The sequence below is a fragment of the Moesziomyces antarcticus genome (assembly GCF_000747765.1).
Source record: "Moesziomyces antarcticus DNA, scaffold: scaffold_v10001, strain JCM 10317, whole genome shotgun sequence".
In the NCBI taxonomy this organism is placed as follows: Eukaryota; Fungi; Basidiomycota; class Ustilaginomycetes; order Ustilaginales; family Ustilaginaceae; genus Moesziomyces; species Moesziomyces antarcticus.
Window position 1 is genome coordinate 1,445,420 of NW_014639009.1, and position 21,726 is coordinate 1,467,145.

General features: G+C 62.0%; 8 protein-coding genes across 8 annotated transcripts; 5 read left to right on the plus strand and 3 right to left on the minus strand.

The window, feature by feature from the left end:
- Positions 1 to 89: 89 nt before the first annotated feature.
- On the plus strand, positions 90 to 1,304 carry PAN0_001c0516 (clavaminate synthase-like protein; the record flags this gene model as incomplete). The annotated part of the gene is made up of 1 exon (XM_014804131.1): positions 90 to 1,304. One exon carries the CDS (start codon positions 90 to 92, stop codon positions 1,302 to 1,304), a length of 1,215 nt encoding a protein of 404 aa, XP_014659617.1.
- Positions 1,305 to 1,319: 15 nt separating this feature from the next.
- On the minus strand, positions 1,320 to 4,586 carry PAN0_001d0517 (UPF0061-domain-containing protein; the record flags this gene model as incomplete). Its single annotated transcript, XM_014804132.1, has 3 exons — positions 1,320 to 1,376; positions 1,444 to 3,945; positions 4,482 to 4,586. 3 exons carry the CDS (start codon positions 4,584 to 4,586, stop codon positions 1,320 to 1,322), a joined length of 2,664 nt encoding a protein of 887 aa, XP_014659618.1.
- Positions 4,587 to 4,631: 45 nt separating this feature from the next.
- On the plus strand, positions 4,632 to 6,347 carry PAN0_001c0518 (glycosyltransferase family 50 protein; the record flags this gene model as incomplete). Its single annotated transcript, XM_014804133.1, has 1 exon — positions 4,632 to 6,347. One exon carries the CDS (start codon positions 4,632 to 4,634, stop codon positions 6,345 to 6,347), a length of 1,716 nt encoding a protein of 571 aa, XP_014659619.1.
- A 1,987-nt stretch (positions 6,348 to 8,334) lies between these two features.
- On the plus strand, positions 8,335 to 10,258 carry PAN0_001c0519 (cytochrome P450; the record flags this gene model as incomplete). Its single annotated transcript, XM_014804134.1, has 3 exons — positions 8,335 to 8,693; positions 8,771 to 8,884; positions 9,064 to 10,258. 3 exons carry the CDS (start codon positions 8,335 to 8,337, stop codon positions 10,256 to 10,258), a joined length of 1,668 nt encoding a protein of 555 aa, XP_014659620.1.
- Positions 10,259 to 10,553: 295 nt separating this feature from the next.
- Positions 10,554 to 11,298, minus strand: PAN0_001d0520 (uncharacterized protein; the record flags this gene model as incomplete). The annotated part of the gene is made up of 2 exons (XM_014804135.1): positions 10,554 to 10,686; positions 10,778 to 11,298. 2 exons carry the CDS (start codon positions 11,296 to 11,298, stop codon positions 10,554 to 10,556), a joined length of 654 nt encoding a protein of 217 aa, XP_014659621.1.
- A 1,241-nt stretch (positions 11,299 to 12,539) lies between these two features.
- Positions 12,540 to 16,853, plus strand: PAN0_001c0521 (lipase protein; the record flags this gene model as incomplete). The annotated part of the gene is made up of 1 exon (XM_014804136.1): positions 12,540 to 16,853. One exon carries the CDS (start codon positions 12,540 to 12,542, stop codon positions 16,851 to 16,853), a length of 4,314 nt encoding a protein of 1,437 aa, XP_014659622.1.
- Positions 16,854 to 16,931: 78 nt separating this feature from the next.
- Positions 16,932 to 20,471, minus strand: PAN0_001d0522 (TBCD protein; the record flags this gene model as incomplete). Its single annotated transcript, XM_014804137.1, has 1 exon — positions 16,932 to 20,471. The coding sequence occupies one exon, from the start codon at positions 20,469 to 20,471 to the stop codon at positions 16,932 to 16,934; it is 3,540 nt and encodes a 1,179-aa protein (XP_014659623.1).
- Positions 20,472 to 20,842: 371 nt separating this feature from the next.
- On the plus strand, positions 20,843 to 21,682 carry PAN0_001c0523 (hexaprenyldihydroxybenzoate methyltransferase; the record flags this gene model as incomplete). Its single annotated transcript, XM_014804138.1, has 1 exon — positions 20,843 to 21,682. One exon carries the CDS (start codon positions 20,843 to 20,845, stop codon positions 21,680 to 21,682), a length of 840 nt encoding a protein of 279 aa, XP_014659624.1.
- Between the last annotated feature and the right edge of the window lie 44 nt (positions 21,683 to 21,726).

Here is a 21,726-nt window from a genome sequence, read left to right on the forward strand (position 1 = left end):
AGCAAGAGGACGTTCATCTCTGCTTTCATCTGCTTAAGGGGGGCAGCTGAACAGCTTCATAGCAACACCAGCCGTGGTGCGGGCCCGCAATGGGGGTGCTGGAAGACGAGGTGGTGATTCGTTTCGAGACGGCGCCTAGCTACCGCGAGTTCTTCGAACGGTGTCTGGTGGCCAACCGGCCATGCATCCTACCGCGCTCCCTCATAAGCCACTGGCCAGCCGAGCAGTCGCGTGCGTGGGTCTCACCTCACGACGGCTCCATCAACTGGTCTGCACTGAAGCTACACTACGGCTCGCAGACTGCACCGGTGGTCGTAACACGGACGAATGCACAGGGTGACGAGGAGGAAGACAGGCAGGACATGACGATCCGTGATGCTATCGACCTCATCCTCGCCCACCGCACCGACCCTTCCAACATCAAGGCGATCTACATCAAGGACTGGCACATGATCAAACAACTCCACTCCGACGGTTCTGGAGTGGGGGACCCTTATGTGGTGCCGGAGATCTTTGCAGACGACTGGATGAACAATGTTGGTGCGGGGGATGATGATTTCCGCTTCGTCTATGCGGGTACTGCTGGATCGCAGACTCTGCTACACCGCGATGTATACACTTCATACTCGTGGTCTACGAACGTGGTGGGTCGCAAGCGGTGGCACTTGTTTCCTCCGCGTGTGGTGGAGCATCTGCGTCGATTCCCTGCCGTCGACACCTCCCCCATGGTACCCGACATCCAAAGTTTGCAAAACATCATCGACGCAGGGACGGAGGGGAAAGAGTACAGCGAATTGCACAGGGCTTGGGAGGCAGTGCAGGTGGTGGATCAGCAAGAGGGCGAGACGATATTCGTGCCGAGCAACTGGTGGCATCAGGTGCACAACGTGGGCGAGTGCATCTCGATCAACCGCAACTGGTGCAACGCCGTCAATGTGCCGTCGCTGTACAAGTCGATCGAAGCCGAGCTCGAACATGTCGAACAGTCGCTCTGCGATGTGCGCGAGATGCTCTCCAACAACACGGAAGGACAAGAGTGGAAGCACGAGTTCTATAAGCTCGTTCAGGACGTTGCAGTTCAGGACGCAGGTTGGGCCTGGCATGGGTTTTGGAAGATGGTCCTCAGGAATCTGCAAACCCCGCCGACGGACAGCAGGTACAGGCCGGATGCAGAGTGGGTGCAAACGCGCATCCTGCCCCTTGCTCAGCAGTTCGAGACCAGGCAAGATGCTCAATGGCTCGACGCAAGCATCCTCGACACTGCACGTCAATGTCGACAGATGTTACAAGGCCAAATGGGATAAATACAAGTGGCACGATCACGATGAGCACGAAGGCAGATTGCCCGTCAACGGTCGACCGAGCGAGCACAGACGCTGTCCACACAAACAAAGGCGTCAGCAATCTATCGTCCACATCCCATTGCGAAAGGGCACAACTTACGGCTTCTTCAGCGACTTCGTCGGGCGACTTGCCGTCTCGGGGCAGGCCCCAGTCTCGGAATGGATGGGTGGCCATTTCGAGCACCAAGGCGAGTGCGTCGGTGTCGTTGTGCTTCTCGAGACGGTCCGCAACTTCGTTGGTCACCCAGTTGCGCAGCACGAATCGCGGGTTCCTCGTTTTCATCTCGCGCGCCACCTCGTCGCCATCGCGCGCCTCGGCGAGCAGACGCCGCGCGTATGAGAGCAGCCACGCGCGCGCCTGCTTCTCCTTGGGCTCGCGCGCGTACTCGGGCAGCACCGTGGCATCGTACCACACCTCCACCCCCGCATCCCTATCCCCCGCAAAGAACGCGTCGACGATCTTGATGAGGCGGTCTTCGTCATCGGTGCTCGCACCGCGCGCTTTGAGCAGCGCCGGAAAGCGCACGAGCGAGCGCAGTGTCGAGGAGAAATCCAAGTCGCCCAGCACATCCGACAGTGGATCGATGAGCGCCGTCTTATCGTCGGCGCGTACGGTCGCCAGGCCCAGACGCGCGCAGTAGGCCTGCTTCCAGTGCTCGAGCAGCGTGCTCGTAAACAGCGCCTCGAGCGACTCGGAGAAGTCGTCCGAACACAGCTCGCGCCACTCGTCGATCTGGGAGTCGCTGGCGCGCAGAAGCTCACCGGGCGCCGGTGCACGGTCGTGCTCGATCTCGAAGCCGACCAGCGGCGCCACGGCGTTGAGCAGCTCGCGCAGCGCAAACACACCCATGGTCGGTTGGAGGCGGTAGGCGTAGCGACCCTCTCCGTCCGAATGGTTGCAGATCTGGCCCTCGTCGTACAGATCCATAAAGGCGTACGGACCGTAGTCGATCGTGTGGCCGGTGAGTGCGATGTTGTCGGTGTTGAGAACGCCGTGCATAAAGCCGTAGACCTGCCAGAGCGCAAATGTGCGCGCATTGCGCGTAGCCACCTCTTGCACCATCCGCCGCGCCCACATCGGCCGCTTTTCCGCTTGTTCCGAGGAGACGGCACCACCTTTGACGACGTCGGTGAAGCCAAAGATGTCGTGGGAGACGTACTCGCCCAGGATGCGGGATGACTCCCATTCGCCGCGCGAGCTGTGGATTTGGAACGAGCCGATGCGCAGCCACGACGGACACATGCGCGTCGTGATGGCTGCCACATTCAGACGCTCGCGCACCACTTTCAGCTCGGGCAGCGCCACGACGGCGAGCGCACGGCTGGTGGGGATACCCAGCGCCGCCATGGCCTCGCTGCACAGGAACTCGCGCACGCTGCTCGTGAGCGTCGCCAGACCGTCGGCGAAGCGCGAGTACGGCGTGCGTCCGGCACCCTTGAGCTGGATCTCCCACCGCTCGCCCGTGGCCGGGTTCTTGGTCTCCATGAGCGTAAATGCACGCCCGTCGCCAAGCTGACCCGCCCAGACGCCGAACTGGTGCCCCGCGTAGCACAGCGACCACGGTGCATACTCGCCGCCGGCGCCCGAGGCGCGCTTCTGCTCGAGCTCGTCCAGCCGACGCAGCGTACGTGCCTCGGTGCTCTCGTCGACTACCTCGCCCTTGATGATCTTTTCGCGCAGACGCATGTACTTGGTGCCGTAGCCAGCGCGCTCGTCCGCCTCGAGTGTGCTTGCGTCGCCAACGATGCGCGCACCGATCAGACGGCCAGCCACAAAGTCGCTGAGCGTCTTGCGCGCGGCCACTTCGGGAGAGACGTCGGTGGTGGTGGCGGCATCGGCCATGGGCCCGGAGCTGTACGAGCTCGGGCCAGCGGACTTGTTGTTCTTCTTGATCCATTCGAGCGCATCGCCCACATCGAGGTGCGGCAGGCAATCGCGCAGCACCGCAGGCGACACACCGAGCAGCCGTGCCGAAGGAAAGTGCTGGTGCTTGCGGCGCGGAGGCACGTGGCCCTGCAGCCCGTCACCACCCGCACCCGCCTCGGACGGCTGCACTTCGTACCGCTGCAACATTTGCTCGACCTCTTGCATCCTGCGCTTGTGTGCCTGCTCGACCTTTTCTTTCTTTTGCTGCTCGGTGAGCTGTGCCTCGTCGCCATCGTCGCGCTCGAGCTCCTGCTGGTGGCGCTCGCCCAGCGCCAGCTCGCCCTCCTGCTCGGGCGGGAACTCGTATGGGAACGAGAGCGGCAGGGTCGACAGGAAGCTGAAGTGGGCGCCCTGGCCGACGGGACGCGCGCGACGCACGAGCGAGGGCGACGAGCCGGACACCGAGACGATCGAGCGCGGCTCCGGCGTGACGGGATCGGCGAGCAGGTTGACGGTGAGCCGCTCCGAGGCGGGCACGAGCGGCAGGTTGAGCACGTCGTACGTCTTGATCTTCATGTTGGGCGATGTAGCAGTCGAGCTAAAGGAATGGGAAGGCGTGCAGGCGAAGGGGTTTCTGGCGCCGATGTTTCGCAGATGTCGGAAGGAATGGTTGGAGCTAACGACTGCAAGTCGATGCGTCAATGTCATGGAATCCACGATGCCGTCTTGTCGGAACTGCGGCGTTGCGAAGTCCTGAAAGAAGCGCAGCAGCGATGGCGGACGGGATGAAGGAGGCCGGAAGGAAAGGAGGCCGGCCGTCTTGCCGGTGCAGCAACTTCCGATGAATCACCGCACAGTCACGCTGAGCTCCGAGTGGAGGTTTCTGCAAGTCGCCGCGAACAGACAGGCGTCGTGCAGCGGGCCAAAGACGTGCGACCAAGTGAGGCAAAACTAAACAATGTTAGACTGTCTCTGTTACCAACTTGTAATTTTTCCTGCGTGGCCTGGCGCGCCACTTTCCCCGCATCGCTGAAAGCGGACGCGTCGGAGAGCAGAGTGTGGCAGCAGCGCAGGGCAGCAGTTCCTTTCTTTCTTTCGCTGTGGGCGGCGATTCGTTGGCAGCTCTTCCGGATGCAGGAAAGCAGGAAGAACAGGGCAGCCGAGCTCTATCCGGCGCCTTTTTTTGCTTGAGGCTGCTGCTGCTGCTGCTGCTGCTGCTGCTGCTGCTGCTGCTGCTGCTGCTGGTGTTGGTCTCGCTCGGGCCGCGCGACCCTGGATGGACGGCGCATTGCTGCCACGTTTGCACGGCCCCACATCCATCCACCACGCTCTGCACCTTGCACCTTGACCACCACCACCACCTCGACAGGCGCCATCGCAGCGTCGAGCTCGATCGCTTCGCAGCATCCAACGCTCGCGCCATGAGGAGCTCCGTGTGGCCAGGGCTGTACATTGCAGCTGGCATTCTGCTCCGCGTCGGCCTCTTGCTTTGGGGTCAGCATCAGGATGCCAACCACGCCGTTCCCTACACCGATGTCGACTACTACGTCTTCTCCGACGCTGCCAAGATGGTCGTCGACGGCTGCCCGCTCTCGGCCATCATTGAGCATCTCGACTACGACTCGGACATCGATCTGTCGGGCCGCAAGGACGTCCAGTGTGCAAACGGCATCGTGCCCGAATCGGCGCGCTTCCTGCTGCTCAACGACCCCAACAGCCATGCGCCTACCGACGGTCTGCGTCCGGACGAGTCGGATGCAATGTACTACTGGGCCAAACGCTCGTACCGGTTTGCAAAGCCGGCATTCGATCTGTTCGCCTCGCTCGGAGATCCGTATGCGCGCCCCACGTACAGGTACACGCCCTTCCTCGCGGTGCTGCTCGCGCCCATCCATCTGTTCGGGTGGGCCGACTTTGGCAAGTACATCTTTGCCGCGAGCGACCTGCTGTGTGCAGTGTTCATGTGGCTCATCCTCGACGGACGCCGCCCGCAAGCCTCGTCCGCCGGAGTATTTGTGCATCTCCCAGGCTTGCTGTGGATTCTCAATCCCATGGTCGCCCAGATCTCGACGCGCGGGTCATCAGAGTCGCTCGTGGGGCTCTTTGTCCTCTCCTTCCTCTACTTCTTCCTCAAGGCTAACCCAGAGGCGCCGCTCGGTCTCAGTGCAAAGTACCTGCCCGAGTTCGGTTTTGCCTCGGCCTCAGCTGATGTCGACAACAAGGCGGGAAAGGCGAAGGATGTGGTGGCAGCTGCTACTTACGAGGCACTACCGCCCGAAAGCGCTTCGAGTCTGCTCGACTGGTCGCTCGAGGCGTACGTCGCACCTACGCTGCTGGGCTTGGCGACCCACCTGAAGCTGTTCCCCGTCATCTACGCGGTGCCCGTGCTTGCGCACCTGTACCGATCGACGGTCACCGCGTATGCACCCGAGCGTCGCGCGTCGCTCAGCCTCTGGACACGACACGCGGCGGGCATCCAGTTTGGCTTTGTGGCGTTCTACGCCTTCATGGCGGCCAACGTGGCTGCGTGGGCCGTATGGGGGACGCCTTTCATCGAGCATACCTTCCTCTACCACCTGCGCCGCGCCGACCACCGCCACAACTTTAGCCCCTACTTTCTCGGCACGTATCTGTCGCTGTTTGCGGCCCCGGCACACGATGGCTCGGTGGTCGAGCGCGTGCTTGCATCGCCGCTGCTGTCGTTCCTGCCGCAACTGAGCGTTGTGGTTGCGCTCGGATACCTCCTGGGCAAGCGCGACGTGGTGGCAGCCATGACGGCACAGACGATCGCCTTCGTCGCGTTCAACAAGGTGTGCACCAGCCAGTACTTCCTCTGGTTCCTCTGGCTCCTACCGCTCGTGTGGCCCAGCCTCAAGGTCGGAAGGATCGAGACGGGTGTAGCGGTGGCAGCGTGGGTGAGCGGACAGGCGCTGTGGCTCTCGCAGGCGTACCAGCTCGAGTTCCAGGCAAAACAGGTGTTTGTGCGCGTCTGGGCGAGCGGGCTCGTGCTGTTGGCCATCCATGCCGGTCTGCTCGTCTGGTTCCTCTCGTCATGGGCCAGGTTCCGGGCTGAAATCCAGAAGCACGGTCTCAAGCTTCGTGACGGCAAGCTGGTCAAGACGCTCAAATCGCAATAGACAGCTCTAGGTTTCTGCTCCCTATCGTGTGTGTGTGTGTGTGGTGGGCTCTCGGTCCCACAGACGGTGAAGTGGCGGATAGGGTCACGGCAATGCACCGTCTGCGAGTCGCCCCCGAACAGCGCCCCCTTCTAGTTGAACCTCGTGGGCCTACTGAGCCGGCGGTAGAGTCGAGCTGAATGCAGCCACGTCTCGTCTGGACCCAGACCCTATGAGCTCTCTTGGTGGCTCCTAAGCGCTCTTCTCCGGACAGCGGCCGGCTGACAGAATGCGCACCGGTAGATTGCCGAAGCATCGTTTGGCCGCTCTAACAAAGGCCGATTTTCTCGCGAGGTGCATTTGTGGTCTGATTTTCGACCACGCGTTTGCAACAGAGTGGCTGGCGGGCTTGGCGAGCAGCGGCAGATCTCGGCGCGAACGTCAGCACGCGCGAAGCTCGTTGGCGTCCACGCTGACAAGCTCTCGAAAGAAAAAAAAATCCAAAGAATCCATGCGGCGTCGGAGAGGCAAATCGGAGTCGCCGCGAAGTAGCGCTGCACGGTGGCACTTTGCCAGTGTAGGATCGACGCGACATCAAGGAGCCACACGGGTGCCGGAGAGCCTTGTTTCTCGAAGGTTTGAATCAGCGTGTCAACGCGTCGGTCGGCCCCCACGCACCCACGCACGACGGGTGAGAGAAATAATGACGCTGCATGGGTTGCTGAGATTGCTCTTGGCTCACAGCAGCAGGGCACGGACGAATTGCAGCGCGTGCGGTTAGCACTCTCGGACCATGTCGATCCTCTTGCGCAACCGCTGTGGATTGCAATCGAGCGCATGCGCAGAGCTCTGCGGCTGCACGTCCCCTCTGCACGGGTTTTTTTTTTTTTTTTTTTTTTTTCATTTTGACCGACATTTTGCACCCGGCCGTCTTGATCCGCTCGTCACTGTTGCCATTGTTGCCGCGGTGGTCGAGATCCGACGCCTCGAGTCAAGCAGAGACGCGATGTTGCGCAGACCAAAGATAACGATGCTGAGGTCTTGGCATGGAGCCTGAGTTTGAGGCCGAAGCTAACTCAATCCCCTCCACCCCCATCTGAAGCTCACGTTCTTCCTCTTTCGCTGCGGAGGCGCGGGGGCGGGGTTGTGGGAATGCGAGAGGCGCGCACTGGCGCGGAAGTGCCGAAGGAATTGACTGCCCCGGCACAGCCGCAATTCCCAGCTGCGAGCTTCGGAACAGAGCTTCCGTTGGCGAGAGACGCAGCGCTTGCAACTCGTCCGTCGTGACTCCGTGCAGCTCAAGCAGCCACCCATGCTCCCTCCAACTCAGAGGGTTCGGCTCGGCTATTCCACCACAAAACCCTTCGCAGTGGACATGGCAGCCGTCGCCGCATCACCAAATCAGAGCCAAGTCATTTTTTTTTCTTTTTTTTTTTTTTGCTCCTTTCGCGCCGAAGCGTTTTTTCACTCATTAGCCATCCGAAGCCAATTTAATCCTCCGCAGCCCTCAGTCAAATCAGCCAAGCGAGCGATGAGCAGTGATGAGCAGCAGCAGCAGCCAGTGAGATGCCACTCCGAAGCCACACACGCTGCTGAGCTTCACCGACGTTGCTGGCTCGCCGCGCAAACGAACGTCGCCTTTGGCTCGCCTCCGCGGCAGTCGAGTTTTGGATGGCTCCGCCGTCGGCGCCTACTCCTCCTTCCTCTCCAACCCCCATCCATCCTCCCTCCTTCCATCCTCCCCGCATCCTCATCCCCACTTGCGATCGATCGCTCGTTCGCTCGCTTCACGTCCCTCTTCGATCTGCTGGGTCTTGATCGCATATAGAGCGCCCCTCGTAGTCGGTTGGCTCCACCGATCCCTCCGTCTTCCACCACCTGCTACCGTCTTCGTCGCCGTCCTCGACTCGGCCACGATCCAAGCGCTGCTTTGTTCCAGCTGTTCTGTATAGACAAGCCTCTGCTTGCTCCCACGACCCCATCTCAGGTCCGCGCATTCACTCCAAAAATGGCCTCCATCCTCAACGCTGGCCAGCAGGGCCTCAACTTTTCGCAGTCGGCCCCCTCGGCGCCGCTGGCGCGCTCCGACTCGGTGATCGGCAAGCTGCTCTCGCTCGTCGACCTCACGCGCGTGCCCTCGTTCCAGGAGGCCGATCGCACCACCGTCGTCTTCTCCATCCTCGCCGTCGTCGCCACGCTCCTCCTCGCAGAGCAGTACAACTACCAGAAGAAGAAGGCCTGGCTCCCCGGCCCCAAGTGGACCATCCCCATCATCGGCAAGTTTGCCGACTCGCTCAACCCCTCGCTCGAAAAGTACCAGCAGGGATGGAACTCGGGCCCGCTCAGCGTTGCCAGCGTATTCAACATGTAAGTTTCAGCGACTGTCGGCATTCCTTTTGGTTGCGGTGACTGACTTTGTTGCGACTTTGCATTGGGTTCCACAGCTTCATCGTCATTGCTTCGTCGAACGAATACGCCCGCAAGATCCTCAACAGCCCCACCTATGCCGAGCCCTGCCTCGTGGCTTCCGCCAAGAAGGTGCTCTGCCCGGACAACTGGTAAGTCATGAAACGGCTCTCACCCCACACGTGCGCGCTTCTCCGCATCCGCACGCAGATCCCACTTTCAGACGAGGCTCTTTCATCTCCTCGCAGTAGCGCAGCCGCGCTTCATTTCGGCGTCTCACCAGGATGAAATGCTGACGCCACCTCTTCCTTTCGGATCGGAAATCTCACAGGGTCTTCCTGAGCGGCAAGACGCACGTCGACTACCGCAAGGGCCTCAACACGCTCTTTACGCGCAAGGCGCTGGGCATCTACCTCGGCATCCAGGAGACCATCTACAAGCGCTACTTTGACGAGTGGCTCGCCGACCCCACGCCCGAGGCGCAGCCGTACATGATGAAGTTCCGCGACCTGAACATGGAGACGTCGCTGCGCGTGTTCTGCGGCAACTACGTCTCGGACGAGGGCGCCAAGGAGATCTCGGACAACTACTGGCTGATCACGGTGGCGCTGGAGCTGGTCAACTTCCCCTTTGCGTTCCCGGGCACCAAGGTGTACAATGCGATCAAGGCGCGCAAGACGGCGATGAAGTGGTTCGAGCTGACGGCGCGCGAGTCGAAGAAGCGCATGGCCGAGGGTGGCGAGGTGACGTGCCTGACGGATGCGTGGATCAAGGCGATGCTCGATGCGCGTCTGCAGAAGGAGAATGCCGATCTGGAGGCCGAGACGCGCCGGGTGCTTGTGCGCGACTTTTCGGACCGCGAGATCGGCATGGTGCTGCTGAGCTTCCTGTTTGCGTCGCAGGATGCCATGTCGAGCGGACTGACGTATCTGCTGCAGCATGTGGCGGACCGACCCGAGATCCTGCGCAAGGTGCGCGAGGAGCAGTACCGCATCCGTGGCGACGACATCAACGCGCCTCTGACGTACGAGGCGATCGAGCAGATGGACTACACCAAGGCGGTGGTCAAGGAGAGCCTGCGCATGAAGCCTCCCGTCATCATGGTGCCTTACCTCAACCACAAGGAGTTCCCCATCGACAAGAACTACACGGTGCCCAAGGGCAGCATGGTCATCCCGAGCTTCTGGAACTCGCTGCACGACGCCAACGTGTACCCTCAGCCGGACGAGTTCAAGCCCGAGCGTTGGCTGGATGCCGAGGATCCGGCGCAGAAGAACCCCAAGAACTACCTCGTGTTTGGCAGCGGCCCGCACAACTGCATCGGGCAGCAGTACGCCAACATGCACCTGACGGCGGTGCTGGGCACGGCGAGCGTGCTGATGAACTGGCAGCACGAGGTGACGCCGCTCAGCGAAGAGGTGGAGGTGATCGCCACCATCTTCCCCAAGGACGGCGCCAAGATGAAGTTCGAGCGCCGCGCGGCTCCTGCGCCGGGCACTGCGCCCGAGGTGGCGGCGCGTGCGTAAGGTGGCCTGCCGTGGCGAGGCGGGTGTTGCCCGGTCGACCGGCTGGAGTTGACGCCTGGGCCCAGTCATGAGGCGACGCGACGCGATGCGCTACCCTGCACGGTCGATCCGTTGTTGGCGTGCGTAACGTTGGGGATTGCAATGTTGTTACGATGTTGACTGCAATCTCAAGCTGTAGATTCAGTATGCGACCAGGCGGTGTTTGCGTGTGTGATGGCGAGAGAGAGTGCAGATTGCGAGAAAGGTGCGAGGTACAAGTACAGAAGGAGTCCAGAACGAGGCAGCAAGTGGATGACTATGCGGTGCGCTTGTTGGTTCGCTTGTCGAAGGCGAGGGTGTTTTGGGCGTGGAGGCGGAGGGCTGCAAAGGGGCTTTTGGTGTAGGCTGGGTCGGAGAGGATGAGGTTTTGACGCTGCATTTCGACGGAGCTGCGACACGACACGAAAGAAAGCAAGGGTAAGCACAGGCATGTCGGTACAATCGAGATACGAGCTGTATCAGGCAAGAATGAAGACTTACAGGGCTGCTTTGCGGGCCTTTTCTGTGACGGTGGCGTCTTTGCGAGACTTTTGCGCGCCCACCAGCGGGTGTGTGGAAGATGGCTGATTCGATCGTGCCGAGTATGCGCCCATATCGTCATCTTCGTCCTCGTCATCGTCGAGCTCTTCGGCACTTTCATCGTCCTCGAACTGTTGTGCGACTTCGTCCATGGCCTCGGCAAGGTCCTTGAGGCCGGTGGTGTTGCCAGCGAGCTGCTCCTTCTGCTTGCGCTTCTGACGCCTTAGCGAGGACTTGGACAGGGCGCCGTTCTTCGGCTCGAGGTTGAGCAGGGAGGATTTTCCGGATGGATTGACCTTGGACATGAGTTCCGCGCGCTTCATGGCACGCTTGGCCGCCTTGGTGATCTGGGTGGGAGGAGGAGCAGCGGCATTGGCGGCAGGCGTGCCAGCCGAGCGGGCGCGGATGGTGGAGGTGACGGACGAACGGTTCTTGGAACGAGGCGCCGAACGGCCTCGAATGCCCTGGTCTGCGCGTGCCATGGTGTCTAGAGGTCGAGAGAGCGAGCTGGCAAGAGATAGTAGTGGTGGTGAGCAGAGCGGACGTGCAGCATTGCAAAGGTGGGGGAAGGGCGAACTTTTTGTGCGGTGTTTCTCGAGCCAAATTTCCATCTCGATACGCGGTCGAGGCAGGACCCGATCCAGCCGATTGGACTCTTTGATTTTGAAAGGGTGTAAGAGCGAGGATGCAAAGCGAGAGAGAGCGTGAAAAAAGGGTGAAATGGCGGAAGCTTTTTTCTCGGACGTCAGTGCAGCAGCTGCATGCGAGGCGCCCGCTGAAAACACCCGCGTGTCAGCCTTTGCTCCGAGACCAACACAATCCAAAAATCACACACGCATGCACACGCACGCCGTGACGGCAGGCTCGCCCATCCAGGGTTCAACCCGCTGGCACTCTGCATCGGAAGTCCAAAATTGCAACGTGAGCCGACGAGCCATTTGGGTTTGGCATGTGCTTAGAGTGATTGGCAGCGTTCGTTCGGCTCTTTGGGATGCTCGCTCGCCAAGCTCAACAGGCGAGTCGTGAGTTCTGACAGGAACCCAACAGGAACGCAGAGCCGACAAAAAGTCACTCGAGAGACACTCGTCAAGCAGCGCACGACAGCCCGTCAAAGCCCACTCACCCCTCTGTCACGCCTCTCCTCCTCGTCGTCCATCCCACACCGGGGTCGTCTGCGCGCCACCCGTTGCCTCGTCCCTCCATCGTCCCGCCAACCAGCGCAGCAGTTCTCTGCCCCAACTTTGGAAGTTCTCGAGCGCCACGATCAGTCAGCAACCCGTGACGGCCTCGTGACTGCCTCGTCACCGCCTGGCCCTTCCCAACAAAGCAGTCGCACAGGCATAGGCACGCGCACCGACACGCCACGCCACCGCACGGCACCGCACGGCACCGCACGGCGCAGCCCAGTCGAAGCAAAGATCGAATCCTGCCTGCAGATCGGCCGCGGAACACGCGCATACATTCATCCGCTGTTGTGCGCGCGCATCTCCGTGGCAAGCCTCTTCGTTGCAACCCGGCCTTCCAAACCCTAGCCCGACCCCACACACACAGAACCGCTTGCTACGTGTCAGCGGAGCCCCGCTCTGGCGTCCCCATCGCGCAGTCCCAGCCTCCATTGGGCTCAACTCCTCGACGCTGGTACTGCTCGCGGCTTGGGCTGCTCTTCCATCCCTCCCACCACCGTCTCCGCCATCTTCGCTTTCTCAACCGTTGACGACTCACAATGTCCGTAGTTCGCGACCCTCGCGATCCCGCCTACGACGACCTCGAACGCCTGCCGTCAAGTCTAAGCATGGATCTCGACTTTCGCAACAAGCCATCGCAGCCCTTTCGCTGGGTTGACGACGACAGGCATTCCGACGATGGCATGCTCACCACGGATACCTCCGGTCCTGCAACACCTGCTGCCGCCACCACGCGCAGCACTACACCTCACATCGTCGCGTACTGCGGCACAGAACCAAAGAATGTCGCCATCACCTCGGGCGTGCGCGCCTGGACGAAACATCAGGCGTACGGCGCTAGCGATGCGCTCATCAAGTACGCCACCGCCTCTCCCCTTCTGCCGCAGCAGATCGCAGAGATGGTGTCCAACCTCAGCGTCATCGCGCGCGTCTCCCTCAAGGCCGCAGCCTTCTTCATCGAGATCATCCTCGAAGCAGCACGCGACGCCACTGGTCTCACGCTCGGCATCACTCGCCGTGCGCTCATCGGCGCCATCGGAACCGCAAGAGCCGTACACTCCATCACTTCCGGAGAGGCCTGGGACGCAAAAGCTACGGGCCGCTCCCTCACTGCGCCCAATCCGAGCTTTCTCAGCATTCTCGACAAGTACACCGCCGTTGGCATCTACCTTGTCCACCATACTTTCACCCTCGCCGAGCTCTTCACCATGGGCGGTTTCTCGCTCGTACAGACCGGCTTGACAGCAGGTATTGCAGCCGCAGACGAATCCGTCCGCACACTCGACGGCATCTTTGGATCCAACGAGACCTCCCGTGCCCTCGCCTCCTTCGTCACCCTTGTCCGCGGCGAGGTCAACGACGACCCGCGCTTCGCCAAAGACAGCTATGTCTCCATCCTCGCCAAGCTCACAAAGGCCGTCACTGCCTTCGCCGTGCTCCAGAACTCGACGTACAAGCGCAGCGCAAAGAGCATGAAGATGCGCGTCGTCTACGACTGCACCATCCTCGGAGAGGTCGAGTCCAAGAGCTGGAGGTCGCTCATGGTCGGATCGGGTAACTTCAAACGCGCTCAGCCCGCCGCCTTGCTGCCATCGCCAGCAGCAGACGACTTTGAGTCACTCTCGCTACAATCACCACCGCGAAGGACCGCTTCGCTTTTAACGCCGAACCACCACTTGGCGCCGTCGACAAGCTCAACAAACCTTCCAACATCTCGCTCAAGAGGGTATCTGGGAGACGGTCTGTGCCTCACCGATGTCGGTCCCGCCGTGCCTCATCGCAGTTGGGGTTCGGGCTGGCCACCAACCCCGCAGGACCAGGCGAATAACATGCAGGATGATGCCTCGCTCATCGAGGACCTCAACTTCCTCGTCGGAACCGACGGCGGCGATGAGTCGCTCGAGTCCAGCATCACCGACGATCAGCTTCCCGTCGACCTCCGCTCCAAGCTGCAAGCATACTCGGACGACCAGCTCCGCAACGGCGTCGTGCTGCGCGACGGTCAGCGCGACATGCCCAAGCAGCTTCTGCGCCGCATCCGTAAGACCGACAGCGCCACGGGCAATCGCGAGACCGTCTACGAGATCACCACCGAGATCATCGAGACCGTAGAGACCATCACCACCGTCGAGCACATGGGGTCCGACGCAGTGTCAGCGAATGGCTCCACTGGCGCACCGCTGGACTCCTCCGCTGCTCGTGTGCACGACCAAGCTCTCTCGTCGCATCCCGCGGGAACCCTGCGCCGCGATGTGACCAGCAGCAAGAGCGGCACCGAGACCCACTCGACCTTTGAAGGTGGCCACGAGACCAAGCTCGAGGAGGATGAGGAGTGGTGCGAGATCCGCACCACCGACTCGCGCACTCCGCATGCCGCGACACAACTCAACCACGCCAACGCTCACAATGCACGCATGGATGCAGAGGCTGGCACGACGTCGCTCGCCATTCCGGAGGCACCCAACGGGGCAGCGGCGAACGCAGCGCTTATCCACGGCAAGCCACGGAGCGATACATCCAAGATGCCCGTCGTGCTGAAAACCATGACCAAGAAGCTCATCCAGAAGCGCAAGACGCTGCGCCGCATCGAGCTCGGGGATACGCATGGCGACGCGGATACTGGTCACGACGCTGCTTTCCCGGTCGGGTCAGAGACGGCAGACCTTGTATCGCCTACGCCGGTGACCCCGGTGCTGTCGTCGGTGACCGCGACCGTGCCGCGGCCGGCAAAGGACAAGAGTAGCCGAGGAGCGCGACGCGATGCGCATGCAGACCTGGCGAGTGCAAAGGGGGCAGACCTGGGCCGCGGACTGAACAAGGTGCTGAAGCGCGCAAAGCATCAGCTCATGGGCGCACACCCTGGCGAGTCACGATCGTCGTCACGCCATCTCGAGCCCCCCGCGAGCGTCGCCATGGATCCGCCCTCTCAGATTCACGCGTCTAGTCGGTCGCCGGCGGAAGCGACTCCCTTATCGTCGCCGAGCAAGAGCAAGCGCGCTCTGCCGTCAGCGCCACCATCATCGTCCCACGCCAAGGTGCGCAAGGGCAACGAGGCCGATGCCAAGCCCGACATGGGCACGGCGCGAGGTGCGGGCAAAGAGCTGCCTACGATTCCGCACCGCGGTGCGTCGCAGCGCTCGCTCTTCTCTCCGGAGCCGGTGCGGGCGTCGATGCCTTCGACACCACAAGGGTCGTTGCGGGAGCCCAACCGACGTCGCAGCCGTGCTCCGTCCGTGACATCGATCCGGTCGTTCGCGTCGCGCTCGCACGTGTCGAGCGTGGCTGCAGCCGGCAACTCCGGCGAAGACGGCGTGGACGGCGCAGCGTTCCCGCAGGCGCATCTGGTGGAGAATCTGCGTCGGTTCATGCGCTACTCTTCCGCAGCGTACGGCCAGAACTTTATGCGCATCCTCGGCATCGGTAGTCTAGACTACTTTTTCCCGGACACGAGCAAGCACCATGCCAACGTGTGGGCGTTTGCGCACCACGTCGGCATCCCCGTCGATGCCATCCTGCTCAACAGCTTCTCGGAAGCCCAGCCGCTGTTTACGGAACAGATGTCGCCGCTGGTGAACTATGTCGCGGTGGACGATGCGGCCAAGGCGGTGGTGTTGACGTGCCGAGGCACGATGGGGCTCAGCGATATCCTGACTGATCTCACCGCTACGTTCGAGACGATTGCAGTCGAGGGCGGGCGGAGCGATCGGCACTACCAGGTGCATTCGGGCATGCTGGCGAGCACCAGGCGGCTGTGCAACGAGAACAGCACCGTGATGCAGACGCTGCGCAGGGCGCTCGAGGAGAATCCGGACTACGGCCTGGTGCTGACGGGGCATTCGCTGGGCGGTGGCGTGGCGGCGCTGGCGGCGGTGGAGCTGGCTTGTCCCGCCGATCTGTTCCGACAGCAGTCGTTGAGGCAGAGAGCCAAGACGGGAAGGAACGTGCAGCATCCTCGAATTTACACGCCGTTTGTCACGTCGTTCGACAGCGGCTTGCCTGCGGGGCGACCGATCCATGCGTACGCATACGGTGTTCCGGCAGTGGCATCGCCCGATCTGTCGGCGCACTGCAAGGGCCTCGTGACGAGCGTCATCCACGGCCACGACTTTATCCCCACGCTCTCGCTGGGGATGGTGCGCGATTTCAAGAACATCGCGCACGCGCTCAGCGAGGAGAGCGAGTCGGACGTGGCGCGCGAGATCGTCACGCGCGTCCTGGGCACGTATCGGCAGCGCTCTACCCTGCGTGCACGCGTCGGCGGTGTGCCCGAGCACCTGGCAGCGCTCGAGGCGCCAAGGCCGCAGGAAGCACCACTGAGCGAGCGCGACATGCAGTTGTCGCGCCAGGAACTGCTGGACGGCAAGACGCGCAACATTGCCCGCGACGACAACTACCAAGACCCCAATCTGAAGGAGGACGATCTGGATCCGTTTTCGTACTCGTCCGGCGGCGGACGCGTGCACGAGGGCGGCGATCCCGCCGATCCCGAACTCGCCGACTGGCTCTGGTCGTTGATCAAGACCATCCGCGCCGATATGGACTCGCTCAAGCTGTATCCGCCCGGCGACGTGTACAGCATCGAGAGCTTTGCCGTGTTTGTCACGCCGCGCATGCAGCCCGACAGCGAGGTGGTGGTCGATCGGTCGCAGGCGCAACAGCCGGGCCAGCAAGGGCAGGCGGGCGGAAACAGGGCACAGGCTCACAGGGTGATTCTGCGATACTGCCAGGACGTGCAGAAGCGCTTCTCGGAACCCGTGTTCGCAAAGAGCATGATGCGCGATCATATCCCCACCAACTACGAGCTGTGTCTCAGCTTGCTCCACGAGTGCATCGTCGAGTCGAGCGCCTCCTAATCGACAATTTCAGCATCACACGCGGTGGACAGCCAACGTCATAAATTGATATTTTGGCAGTGACAGCGGGTAACTTTGCTATGCGAGCAGCTCATGCAGGGGCTTTGTGACGGCGTCAATGGTGGTAGTGGATGGTGGGACGGTCCAATCCGTGTCGAGCAGGGCGGACTCGAGCTGCGTCCACGTGTCTGCAATGGCGTCGGTGTCCAGATCGAGCGTGGACGAGAGGATGGCGTAGAGATGTTCTGCGGTTGCAGTGCGTACGGTCGGAAAAGCATGTGCCAAGAAGAGCGGTACACTTTCCAGCAGCATTTCTCGCGCACCGGGCTGCTTTTCTGGCTGGGTGAGGAGAAGGTTGACCGCCAGCCTTGCGGATGCCGTGAGTCGTAGGATGCTCTTGATCCGCTGGACACCCGATGTCGCCATGCGTACGAGCCGGACCACCTGCTCTGCCACCGGTTGGGGCTCTCCACCCTCGAGCACGAGGTTGACCGTGTGCAGTGCGGGAACGAACACCCTGTTGTCGCCGAAACATCGCTTGGCCAGCAGGAACAGATCGCCCAACAGCTCCGACCGCGCATACGCCGATCCAGTCGTGAGTTGGCAAAGTGCCGGGCCGATGATCCGTTCGCCCAAGTCGGTTTTCGATCCCACACTCACCACGAGGCCCTCGAGAATGGGCGCGCGGTAGGCCTGTACGCGGAGCAAGTGGACGATAAGCGGAAACGCCGCCTTGGCCTCTCTAAACTTGCGCTCCTCCACCTCGTCATCCAGGTCGCCGTAGGTGGACTGGACGACGTCGTAACCGTGCGGTCGTAGGCCGTTCGAGGAGGAGTAGGCGCCGTAGATCGCCAGCACGCTCGTGCCCGCAGTATAGCGCACGTGATCGATGCGCTCCGCAGCCTGTTTCCACAACGCGGCCACGACGCTGTGAAAAGCGTCGCCGAGCCATTCGTCGACGTCGAGCTGCAGCGTCTGGAATCGCACCAGCACATCGCGCAGGCCAACGATGCAGCTAAGCCTCACCCACGACCCCACATCGCCGCGCTGGTCCATCGTATAATCGGTCAGCCCAGCTAGCATGGCTTGTACGACCGAGCGCAGCGTCGCGGCGGTACACACGCGCGCAAAGCTGTCTCCGAGTCCCAGCACCGCACGCGCCAGACTGTCGGCCGCATTCCGCCTCGTCTCGATATTCACCGCATACAGCGCGTTCGGAGCGTCCTTGGTACCGGCCCGGCCGATTGCGATGAGGTGTGCAACGGCAGCGTCGAAAGGTGCTTGTGCGGTGTAGTCCACAGCGCCTAGGAGGAGCGCATTGCTCTGCTGCTGCGCTACGCTAAGATGCGACCACGCCTCGATGGTCGAGTGGATCTTGGCGGTAAGGTCGACAGTGCTGCCGAGGTTGGCGATGGCGTCGGCAGCGGCGGTATGAACGGACTCTTCGGGCCGCGCGAGAGCGAGATTGAGCACCTTCTCCCACGTCTGCGTCTCGTTGGGCGAGGTGGTGAGCGTGGGCCCATGTGCGGCGCCGATGAGCTGGCAGGCGGCTTGGACGAGCGATGCAGCGCCCAGCGCACGGAACGCACTTGGACGCACCAGGTCGAGCAGTCCAAACGCGCGCGCGCGCATCGCCTCGCCCACACCGCCAGTGAGCGTGCGCGACAAGGCGCTTGTCTCGGCGAGACTCAGCAGTGTACCGTGCAGCACTGCCGTATCGCCCGTGGTGATACGAGGCGCCAAACGCTGCGTAAGCTCCAGGAGCGATTCGGGGTGCGCTACAGCGATGCGCGCCAGCGCCTGGGCACCGAGTCTGCGCATGGCCGCGTCCCAGTGCACCGTGACGACGTCCACCAGGTGGTCGACGACAAACGGTCTGTACTCGGTGAACTGCGCCACGCCCACCGCGCACTCGAGAAACGCAGTGCGTCGGACGCTGACCGCATAGAAATCCGTCATGCGGATCACGTCGATGCCGTGCGGGAAGAGCTCGAGCCTGCCGACGCACTCCTGGAACGCGGCGCTTGCAGCACGGCGGATGGACACGTCGCGGTCGAGCGTTGCAACGACCACGAGCCTGCATGCCAGATCCATCGCGTGCGGGCGGATGGACTGGGTATCGTTCGACCTCGCCAGCGCCCATACGACGTAGCACACCGCATCGCGCACATTAGCGCCCACCGAGTGCGCGCCGCGGCGCACGTCGAACAGCAGCGCGCGCAGCATCCACGGCAGCGCCTCGGCGAGCGTGCCGGCGAACAACAGCCCACGACGCGCCAGCTCGGCAAGCGCCATGCATGTCCCCTGCCATGTGTGCTCGGACACGGCGCTCAGATCGAGCGTGCCCGCGTCGGGGTCCGGGATGTTGATCTGGAACAGCGAGACGATCGCCTCGACCACCTGATCCAAAAAGCTCGTGGGGAGACGGTCGCATACGCGCGCAAGCCCCTTGGCTGCACTGAACCGCACCACCGTGTCATTGTGCTGCAGCGCCTCGATGAGCACCGATATGAACGATTCGATCTCCTCCGGCACGTCCGACTCGTCGTCATCTTCCTCCGCGTTGCCACTAGCTGATTCCGTCTCGGGCCCGAGCATGTGCAGCTTGTTGGCACCACGCCGCGCACGCGGTCGCAGCAGCTTCACCGCCAGCCGACCGGTGAGCTTGGTGCGGAACTTGGCCACCAGTCCGTTGCGCTCCAAGGCCGAAGCGGGAGCTGCGTACGACTCTGCAATGGCCTGGATGGGGGTAAAGTGCTCGGCGACAAAGGCGGGCTCGGCGGTCTTAACCACCTGACAGAGCGCCTGGAGGATGCCCGTGGCCTCGAACGAGTTGGACGTCTCGCTCGCCAACGCCTTGGCGCTGGTATCGAGGAAGGCGGCAAAGTGGGATCCACGCTGGACATCGGTACGCTGGAACAGCTTGCCAAGGACGACTGCAGCAGCGTCGCGCTCCTTGCCCGGGCTCGCGAGGAAGTGCCGCGCAACCGAGGCGATGCGCGACGCCGTCGAAAGGTCGGCCGTCTGACGTGCACAGTCGAACTTGGCCAGGTCGAAGGGGATCATGCAGATGAGCGAGAGCCACAACAGGCACACGTATCGCACTTGCCAGCAGCTAGACGCCGCTTCGGCGCTGTCGTCGTCGGCATGGTCGCGCAGATGCTCGAGGAAGGCGAGGGTGGGCGTGAGGTCGGCCACCTCGTGTGGGAAGTAGTGCACAATAGTCTTGTAGCCGCGCACCTTGGTGTATGCGTACACGAGCTTACTGAGCCTTGCTATCGATTCCGCAGGAGGTAGGTCGGATGAATCGGCGGCGCTGGAGCCAGAGAGGGCGCGGACATGGCGCTGGAGGGCCTCGACGGGAGGCGAGACGATGGAGTGCAAGTAAGGGTCGAGGAGATGCGCTTGGTCCTGATACTCGTCGAGGATGGCAGTGAGGGCGCCGAGCAATTCGTCCTGCGTCTGCGTTTTTGTTCTGTCGCGCGACGATGTGGGATCGAGCGTGCTGGTGGTGGCATGTGAGGGGACCAGCTGTGACAGCAGCGAGAGGTATTCTTGTGCACGCTCGAAGCGGACGAGCTCCTTCTCCTCGACCAGCGGAGGTGCGCTGTCGATCATCGTGATGGGCTCGGATGCTGATGCAGCGAAGCAAGGGGCTTGCGTGCTGGGTATATGGGCATTGGAAGGCCAAGGCAGGAGGAAGGTGAGCTTGGCTGGTGAGAAAGGGTGGGCATACGCGGTCAGAAGGTGTTGGAGTGTTGGTCTGAGGCGCTTCGTCTCGGCTTTCGGAGGAAGAAAAATTGTCAAAGTGTTACATTTTCCAGACCATCCGCGGAGAAGGAGTCACTTGAGAGGTTCCCGCGGAAGCCGCCGATGCGGTACTCAGCCTTCGCTACTGAGCCTTCTTGGACGGCGCACGGACATACACTCGAGGTCTCGCCCATCTCACGGCTTCTTTCATCCCAACCACCACACCGCACTTCCTCGAGATGACAGACACGAGCAAGACCCCCTCTGACCAGCTGGTGACCGACGCCAACAAGGCGTTCTACGCGCTCACCGCGGCGGAGTACGACAAGATGGGCCGCGGCATGGTGGTGGAAGTGGCCAAGACGAACGCGGCCAACATCCTGGCGCGCGTGCCGGGCATCGACGCCTCGTCGACCGAGCTCATGGACTTTGCCGCAGGCACGGGTCTGCTAGCCACGTTTGTTGCGCCGCGCTGCAAGAGCGTCACCGCCGTCGACCAGTCGGAGGCCATGATCGACCAGCTGCGCCAGAAGCTCGACGCGCAGCAGGATGCTGCGAATCGCATCAGCAACATTGTGCCCGTCGTCACGGATATTCTCGTCGATGGCGAATCGGAGATCACTGGGAGACAGTACGATGTGATCACGTGCACCAACTCGTACCACCACCTGAGCGATCCTGCCAGGGTGACGCAGGTGCTGGCCAGCTACCTCCGTCCCGGCGGCCACCTTGCCGTGGTCGATCTGAACAAGACAGAGGACTCGGCTGAGTTCCACACTGCCCCCAGGACCGTCGAGCAAGAGGACGGATCGCATAAGCAAGTCGACGATTTTGCGGCCGAGACCAACGAGCACTCGCATGCACACGGTCATGGCGGCCACCATCCCGGCCACGGCCACAGCCACAGCCACAACCACGAACACGTCATCGCCCACCGCGGCGGCTTCACACAGGCCGAAATGGAGGCCTTCTTCTCGGGCGCCGGACTGAAGCTGGTTGACATGGGCAAGTCGGCGCAGTTTGTCAAGGACGGCAAAGCGTACGACAACTTTCTCGCCATCGCCCGCAAACCACTCTAGCTAGCCATTCCAAACACGCTGCCAAATCGTTTCTAGAAGTCTTG